Consider the following 9623-nt stretch of genomic DNA (forward strand, 5'->3'; position numbering starts at 1 on the left):
TTAATAATTTATAATTTAAAGGATATATATATTAATATAGATTTTAAAAGATTTTCCCCAAATGCTGAATTCCACGCTAACAAAGGCGTGGGTTTTGCCTGTAAAAAATAAAAATGAATAAAGTCAAAAAATGAAAGAGTTTTTAATTTTTTTACTACAACCAAAAAAGAAATATCAAATTAAAAAATTATAAAATTATCGAATCATTTATGGCAATTATCAATATGCAATACATTAAACATCTGAATTGAAATTATATAGAATATAACGTGGACATAAACACAAACGTACTGAAGTACTGATTAAAACGTAGTGATTATGTACTCTGTGGTACTGATTCCAATATCTTTGGTGGACATCTGTCCAAGTAAATAAAAGAATTAGATTTTCTCTTTACCGTTGGTATAATAAGAAAAAACAATGCTGTAACAAACGTCTTTTAAACTAACATTAATTTTGTGACAACAGTTTTATAGTGCAAAGTGTTTTAAAGCTGTTTTAATTTGTTATAAGTTATGGATCAAGAGAAACCAGGATCCAGTGTAAATCATGGAAAACGAACTCGACCTTTGTTATTGCAACCAAGTCCCAAGATTGCGAGAATTTCAGCCTATGCAAGCTCAACGTCTAGTTCTGTGCTTAAAAATTCAAAAAAATTAGGTCCTAATTCGCCTAGGAAGGCTAAATTGTCTTATAACAAGAGTGACGTACCAGCATTAGGGACACCTGTTCCCGATTATCACGTTCGTAAGGCTGGTCCTTATTTGTTGGGCCCTAAATTAGGGCCTAGTCCTGTTAAGAGCATAGTTCAGTGCTTAGCACGTAAAGAAAAGACTGATGACTATTACCAAATAAAAATTTTGACTCTTCGTAATGAAGGGCAAGTAGAAACGCAAGATGATAGACAAGGGAAGATGCTTTTACACACGGAGTATTCATTATTATCACTTTTAAAGGATCAGGATGGTGTTATTCATCACCATGGGTTATTTAAGGTATGATGAATATAGTTCATTTCTTCAATGATAGTAGTTGTATTTTGTCATTGTATTTAAGTATGGAAATAAATTATGAAATAAATTTGTATATTTCAATATATTTTTTTAATTATATACATTTTATTTCATAGTAAACTTTAATTTTCAGGACCATGCTCTAGATGAAGTACCAAATCCTAGTGGGCCGGGATTTATTTACACGGGTCGTGTTCGACAAAGACTTTTTTTAGTATTAGACAGTGTTAATGCACATCAGTTTAGTGAGAAAGGCAGTGAACTTATTAATCTTCAACAGTATGTTACGAAAGTGAAAAAAGTACCGGAGAAAGAAGCCATATTAATATTCTATGATATTGTCAGGGTTGTAGCTAATTTGCATAAGGTAAATATTAATATTACTAAATACCAGCTTTGGTATAATATAGCATAGTTATGGAATGTAAAAGTAACAGCACGTAAATGTCCTCATGCTGGACAAAAGCTTACATAAGGTTATTTGAGCTTATTCTGCTTTTTTGTTTCAAGTGTCATCAGTATCATCAGATTGTATGTTTTCTCACAATGTTTACTTTCATCGCTGAGCAAGATATTAATAATAAATGCATAAAGTTGAAATGTACATACATATATTATTGAATATATTTTTGTACATATTGTGTTGATTATATATATGGGATTTTCAATGTCCCCAAAGTTGTAATTGGTGCTTTGGAAGTTAAATTAAAGTGGTTATAACTAGTCAAGTGGAATGGAGTGTTGTATTATAGAAAAAGGTAAATTAATCAAGAACTGCTTGTAGTGGCAGAACTATTAACAAATTGCTTGGAATACTCTGATTGGAATAGGGTATAGATTATTCCAGATCTCTCAACCAATGATATCACTTCAATTCAAAGTCAAAGCTTTTACTCTACTACTAATTATTCTTCAAGTGATTGGAATAGTTAACATTTTTTGTTAATGCTTACATATTTAATCAGTGGACTACCACTCTTGTACCACTCTTCAACTACACATATAAAGATACTATATAATAATAATAATAATAATGAATAGACTGATTTCGGCCACGGAGGCCAATTTCAAGAGAGATTAGCCAAATGCCCAGGAGATATTATATTGCACAAGTGTACGCGCAAACACAGGTGCACTCACTATTCAATAACTCTCATAATCCAATAGGACAGCAATCCAATTTGACCGGAAAGAGTTCAGGTGCAGGACCAACGGCTTTACATGCTTTCTGAGGCATGGGAGTGTACACACTTCCAACTTCCACTGGGCTGCTATTGAGAATTTTTTGACAGATAACTTTTTATTGTCCCGACCTGGGAGTTGAATCCAGGACCTTTGAGTCTATAGCCTTACATATAGCAACTACAACAAAGAGGCAGTCTAAGATGCTATATATGTCCCAATTGAAATGTAAGATATTAATGAAATTATTTAATTTTTCAGAGAAACATCGTGCACAGAGACTTAAAACTTGGCAATATAGTGTTGAATCAGCGAACAGGGCGAGTTGTTATAACAAATTTCTGTCTCGGAACACATTTAGGAAGTGACAGAGACCTTCTGAAAGATCAAAGAGGTAAGACTTTGAGGATCAAGAATTATAATAAAAAAAAAACAATAAATTTAAAATTGAATTAGCTTCTAATGGTCACAAATTCGATCTTCATAATGAATATTTGTGTAGGATATAATATGGAAAGTGAAGAACAAAATTTTAACATACACTGTGTTTTAACATAATATAGTATATTTTTACTAAGTAAATAATCATTATACACACCCAAGCTTAGTTGGCCAGACTGAAGATGCTTCTTTTTTAATTTGACCGATCACCATAAAATTGGCACATAATTATAAGTACTTACAATGCAAGATGGTACTGCAGTACATCAACTTCTATAACCTTTATTCGAACATCTGCTGAATTCTGATAGTAAAGTGTATAATATCATTTCATTCCAGGTTCCCCAGCATACATATCACCAGATGTTTTGCTGTGTAAGCCGTACCTTGGTAAACCGTCTGACATGTGGGCTCTAGGCGTGGTCCTTTACACTATGCTATATGGCCAATTTCCATTCTGCGATACAAGTCTGGCTCAGTTATTTAGTCGTATACAAGCTGCGAATTATAATATACCACCGTAAGTAAACTACCCTATAACTATACTATAGATAAAAACTTTATCCTCCATTTAAGTAAATCTTGTGTAAGGAGCGGGAATTATTAGTCTCAAGGTCAGCATCAAATTTGCATCTTCCACATCACTAGATCCAATAATTATAAATTACCTAGATGTTAAATTACCCATTATAATATACATAACATATAAATGTTCAAAGACAATACAGTGCAGCGTCTCTCTCTTTTTTTTGTCAACTGATTTTCCTATTTTTGTTTGTTTGTTTAAAAAAATTAACATGGAATAATAATGTAATATGTTTCCCTGCAATGTTCAATTATTATTATTCACAAATTTTAACCAATAAGAGAACTTTGGTAGAAATAAATGTACATTATCATAATTTTTTTAAGGGATGGCAACTCTGTGCAAGTTTCTGACAACACTGTATTTTTAATTCAAAGGCTGCTTGTCAAAGATCCTAAACACAGATTATTAGCAGATCAGGTAATTTATATTATAATTTTAATATGACCTCTTTTATTTTAAATAGGCAGGCAGACTGTAAAACGAGTTATACATGTAGACATTGCATCCGAAAGAAATATTAATCATTATTTACATCGTCAATGCGTCATCAACCATAGGAATATATAGTCTGCCGTCAAAAAGCAGTATGGTTCTGTTTTAGTTTACAGGTTGAGTTAGCAAGTGTAACTACAGGCACAAGGAACATACCATCTTAGTTCTCAAGGTTGATCGCCGATTTGAAATGTAAGGAACGGTCAATATTTCTTCTTAAAGCGCCAATGTCAATGGGCAGTGGTGACCACTCACGATCCGGTGTTGGCGATCATTTTATATAAAAAAAGCTCGACTGCATTTTGAATATGTACGCAAGGTACAATCGTGACCTCGTGACATCCGCTACAAGTTTTATTTCTATTTATTTTCATAAGGATAACGTTTATATATTGATACTAAAATAGATATGTATATACTTTGTAGGTTCTAGACCAATTATCAAGTATAATAGCGAGCTATGTAATCATACCGAATCCACCTGAAGATCTACAAGTTGTACCTGACATTCCACTGGATGAAGAGAGAGAGAAACCGACGAATGGTGGATCGAGTGAAATAGATAGAAAACCATTCCTAACATTACCGGATAGTGGGGAGAGAACGCCTAATTCCAATGTAAGTTATTAAATAAATCTATTTATATTATTAGCCTTATTAAAAAAAAATGTGTAGTGATTTATCTCTGTCAATAATAACTCGACATTATTAGACGAGCCGGTTGTCGTGGTTGGTGGATACTTGCCTTTCACGCCGAAAGTTGCGGGTTCGATTACCACCCAGGACAGTTATTTGTGTGCATGAACATGTCAATCTGTCCTGAGTCCGTGTGTAATTATCTATATAATTATGTATTTACAAAAGAAAAATAGTATATGTAGTATATCAGTTGTCTGGTTTCCTTAGTACAAGCTCTGTACAAGCTTGGTTTGGGATCAGACGACCCTGTGTGAAAAATGTCCCAGGATATTATTATTATTTGAAGGAAGAAGACAGAGTAATATGTATTATATTATGTTACTATTCTGTGCATCCTTGTTGGTTGAGTAGCTAGCTTTTTTTTTTTTTTTTATAGAATAGGAAGGTGGACGAGCATATGGGCAACCTGATGGTAAGTGGTCACCAAACGCCCTTAGACATTGGCATTCTAAGAAATGTCAACCATCGCTTATAGCCAATGCGCCACCAACCTTGGGAACTAAGATTTTATGTCCCTTGTGCCTGTAATTACACTGGCTCACTCAATCTTCAAACCGGAACACAACAATATCAAGTATTGCTGTTTTGCGGTAGAATATCTGATGAGTGGGTGGTACCTACCCAGACGAGCTTGCACAAAGCCCTACCACCAGTAAAAGTAACTAATAAGAGCAGAATTTAACTTGGTGGTAGGGCTTTGTGCAAGCCTGTAGCTACTGTCCACTCAACAGTTATTCAACAGCCGCGAAAAATACGTTCGTTTTATGTCTGAAGTGCTTGCGTTCGGTTTGGATTTAATATGTCCTATGCAGTTGACTAGTTTAGTTGCCTTTGATAATGACCCCGGGATGACATCATGACTATACTAATTCCACTAAACACTGCATTCATTTTTCACAATTCTCAAACAAATTATCAGCTTATTTTAATACGTTAAAGTACTTTTTTTTAATAATAACATAATGTTCAGGTATGCATTGGATTTTGACGGATTTCGAGAGTATTGTATCTAAAAATGTTTTTCAGGATGAGCTTGGAGTATTCTGCGTACCCCTACCAGACTTCTTAGCTCTTAACTTTCCATCACCGACCAGAGTGACGCAGAGCAGTATACTCGTCCATCCGACGGCACCGGTCGAATCTACCAATCAGACCCAACGGCAAATAACCGTGCAGAGAATAGGTCGAGACGCAAGACCGTTACTTCCATGCGAAATAGCAAGATACCAGCACATGTTCACGCCGAATCAACGTCCAGAAGCTTCTAGAAGATCCGAAGTCCAGAACTTTGTCCCGGAAACGAGGAGTGATCGTCCGGAAAGTTCTAGATTAAGAACGTTAGCGCAGAGGATACCTAGGTTAAACGCTGTAGCGTCAACGTCTAATCCGGATTTCAGAGTTATACCCTGGTCTGAGAGATCCAGACTACAAATGGATAGATTAGACCAGGATTATGTTTTAAGATTGCCAGTTCTAGATATTTCTAGAATGCCCAGTAATAGAATTATGAATCCAGCTCCGATACATACAGTGAATCCTGAAGCGGTTGTAAATAATCCGAGGCCGCCTGCGGATAATTCAGAACTTGAATATAATTGAAATTTTAATATGCGATCACAATATACATGTAAGTTTCAAATTTAGTGTATTCGATGCGCTAATTCTGCTGTAATGGTATAGATTTTATTTTAAAATTAAAAAAAAATAAGTATGCCTTGGGAACATTATGAAATGGTATTAATATAGTATTTTATAAGAAATTACATCTGCATAAATATTGTCGAACTTTTAAAATATTGTCGCAATGTTCGAATATTAATTTAATATAATTGTCGAAGGATACTGAAATAATTTTGTAATCTATATTTTGTATGAAATACTAGTAAAACTAGGTACATCGACTTGTCTGCGTGTATGTTACCTGATAATTTTAAGTACCGTTGGCTTATGAAAAATTTAGTCAGATTGTTAATTGTTGATGAACGGCGCATATTGTTCTTATCATAACGGGCCAATTTGAGTTGTGTTATAATCACATTAACCGAACCTCATGTTTTCTTACTAATATTATAAATAAGAAAGTGAGTTTGTTTATTTAATTTAAGAACTCAACCGATTATGATTAAATTTTGCGTACACGTTATCAGTGTTACAATAAAGGACATTGAGTATGTGACACCTTGACATGTGGGCGAGGTCTCCCCCCCCGTCTCTTGTGGGCGTGGCCCTGGACGGAATATATACACATTTCATTATAAATTTAATGTTATGTTTAAAATTTTACGACGATTTATAATTTTTCTAAATTGATTATAAACTAATGGGTGATAAATTTCACGGTGACGTATATACCATTTGTCATGGCGGTCGGTTTAAACGATATAGATGTTGAAATATTACAACGCCATCTAGCGGCAAGTTGTAACAGAGCGACAGTATAAAGCCTAATAAAAAATATATAAATAATGTAAAACTATTATTTACAGCATATGAGTAAGTTGCAATTGTCGATAAGAGAAAAAAATTCCCTGCAGCTTCTTAAAGTTTTAATATCGGATTATTGTGTCATATAATAATATTACGTATTTTTATTTACGATGTACCGAATTATTAGTTAAGAAAAGCAGTTCAATCTGTTATCACTTTTTATTGTATCTGTAAACAAAAAAAAATAGTTCTTTGTCCTACAATATTCGTGTAAACAATATTGTAAAAAAATTTAGTACGTTTAAAGCCTTTTATAGAAAAATATAATTCAAACCAAATAAAATAAAATTTCTGAAAAGATAGATTGCCACATTAAAATAAAATTTTGTCTTTCCTGAGATAAATTATATCATAACTAGCTGGTATATTATCTTAAGTTAAAGGCTTGATGTCGACCGATAGGGGGATTAAATTTAGCGTTTTGATATTTGATATTGTTAACGATTTTATTATCTGTGAACATCAATGTGGACCAAAATAAAACCGTTTTTTTTAATAGATTTTATCTTAAGATATATGATTTATTTGGGAGTACGTATCTTATACGAGGTTCCTCGTGTAACCGGTTGGTTTTATAAGTTCTCGCGTCACATACTTGATGTTTTTTAGAGGGACGCTTTTGATTTTCATAGACAATTCTACCTTTTGTTCATTATTTATTTCTTGAATATTGTTGTTATTGGACGATAATCTTTGGTGTCAGTTTGTCCAATCAGTGCTATGTGTGATGGCTAACCTACAGCCAAGAATAATGTTAGGCATGGATTTTACTTAATATCGGATTAATTCGATTTTTTTATTAATAGTCATTTGTAACTTATAACTGATGTATGGTAATCGTATAAAGACGTGAACATAAAGAATGTAGTCCAAGTTATTGCCTTTCTTGTTTTATATATCGAACAAATATAGCCTGGAGCTTGAAACTTATCAGTGTTACACTATGCCTCGGACAGCACATAAAGACATCCTGCGTCTGCTATCTCTGCATTTTTATGGGATCGCCAAACTATAGAACTATGAAGATGCACTTATCGCAACTTTTGCGCGGGAGTCCCCGTCTAAAATGGCCGCCGTATTACCCGGGAAATTAAAGGGTTGCCAATAATAAAATTAAACAAACTATATTAAAATATTATTTTAATTTAGTGTACATGTTTAATATTGAATACAATTTATATTTTTGTAATAGTAGCTTAATAATACGGATAATTATTTTACCTCTTAGTTATAAATAGTTGAATGAGTTTTAATGATTTTTTACCATTATTGTAAAACTTGGATGAACAATGTTATACAGTAATAGTAATATAAATGAGATAATTTGAAAAAAAAAAGTAATAATATTAGTTTGTTTGCACACGTATGTAATATTACAATATTTAATTACAATTTTTTTTGGACATTAAAATAATTTGACGATATGAAAAAAATACCTTGCATATTAATTATATTTAAAGAATACACTTTTAAATATCGTTTTAAAAATCAGCCATACTCAACCAGTTTTTATAGGGCCACAAACACGTGTCAGTCATGGTGTCGCGAGCCGCAAACAAATAATATTCAGATAATGATTCCTTAGGTTTCGGGATTGTTACAAATTGAATCGAGCAACTATGAATGGATCGCGTATATTTTAGCTTTTTTTTTTAATAATTTCCCAACGTTTCAAACACTTTGCAGTATCCGTTGTCAAAAGCAGTTGTTTAATTCAAATTATATACGTGTTCATAAAAAATATTTGAAATTTAAGATAGTTGAAAATAAAGTACCAGGTGGGCCAACCACAAAAGACCGCAGGTTGAGTAAAGTTGGTTTAGATTTATATTGTTCAACCTCCATGGTTCTTTTTATTACGGAATACAAAAAAAAAAAAAAATGATTAGTCTAAACTTATACAGTGCGAGAAATACATAGTAGCAAACGACTCGCTCGAATCGATCACAAGTAACGCAATCCTTCAAATAAAATCATTTTTTTTTCTCAAAATCAATTCTTCAACTAATTAATGATAAACTTATTATGTAATTTGAGCGTGATAATTGGTTAACACATCTGAATTTCTATTGACCCTAAATTATTTTAAAAAGTGAATATTATTATTATTATCAAATAAACAAAAGCCATTTTCTGTATCTATGTGAAAATTTTTATAGGTTTACAAAATTGAGTAATCAAATTGGTTTTCAATTTTTATATATTACATATTTATAAAATTGATTACTTAAAGCTGTCGTCCATTATTGTAATTATAATTATTTTAAGAACAAAATATAAGATAATATAATTTTGTCTTTAATTAATTAACGTATCGGTGTGAAAATATTTTCTTAAGTAGATATTTTAATTAAGTGTCAAAACATTTTCAATATATATTTCCCGCCAATTTTTAATTGACAATTGAATCGAATTCATGTTTTACATTATTTTGTAAGTTCTGTTGTTTATTTTTATATGTAATGAACTGATTTTTAGATAACCACTTCGAATTTTTTTGTTACGCATAAATGTCGATCTTTTAAAGTATTATAAGTAGACAATTTTGTTATTTGTTAGATACATCGTGGTATGTAGACTAATAAAAATGTATTTTAAAAATGAAAATTTTATTTCCCCGAGTCACCCCTAAAGTTCTGGTTTTTTATAAAGGCAACTCAATCGATTGCCTGATGCAGAGTACTAATAGTCATAAGTAAAGCAATATAAATCGTAGTTAA

The 9623-nt window shown here is 32.2% G+C and overlaps 1 protein-coding gene across 2 annotated transcripts; it reads left to right on the forward strand.

Moving 5' to 3' along the window:
• Positions 1-352: 352 nt before the first annotated feature.
• LOC126776332 (serine/threonine-protein kinase 40-like) lies at positions 353-9046 on the forward strand. Of its 2 annotated transcripts, XR_007669943.1 has the most exons (8): positions 353-995; positions 1147-1380; positions 2457-2589; positions 2976-3156; positions 3549-3642; positions 4144-4335; positions 5443-6782; positions 6847-9046. XR_007669943.1 is itself a non-coding variant. In XM_050498787.1 (7 exons), the coding sequence occupies exons 1-7, from the start codon at positions 516-518 to the stop codon at positions 6013-6015; spliced, it is 1887 nt and encodes a 628-aa protein (XP_050354744.1). In that variant the 5' UTR covers positions 353-515; the 3' UTR covers positions 6016-9046. The 2 variants fall into 2 exon arrangements, 1 of the variants encoding a protein (XP_050354744.1); XM_050498787.1 differs by having other exon boundaries at positions 5443-9046.
• The last annotated feature ends 577 nt before the right edge of the window (positions 9047-9623 follow it).

This window comes from Nymphalis io, chromosome 20 (assembly GCF_905147045.1).
Source record: "Nymphalis io chromosome 20, ilAglIoxx1.1, whole genome shotgun sequence".
NCBI lineage: Eukaryota > Metazoa > Arthropoda > Insecta > Lepidoptera > Nymphalidae > Nymphalis > Nymphalis io.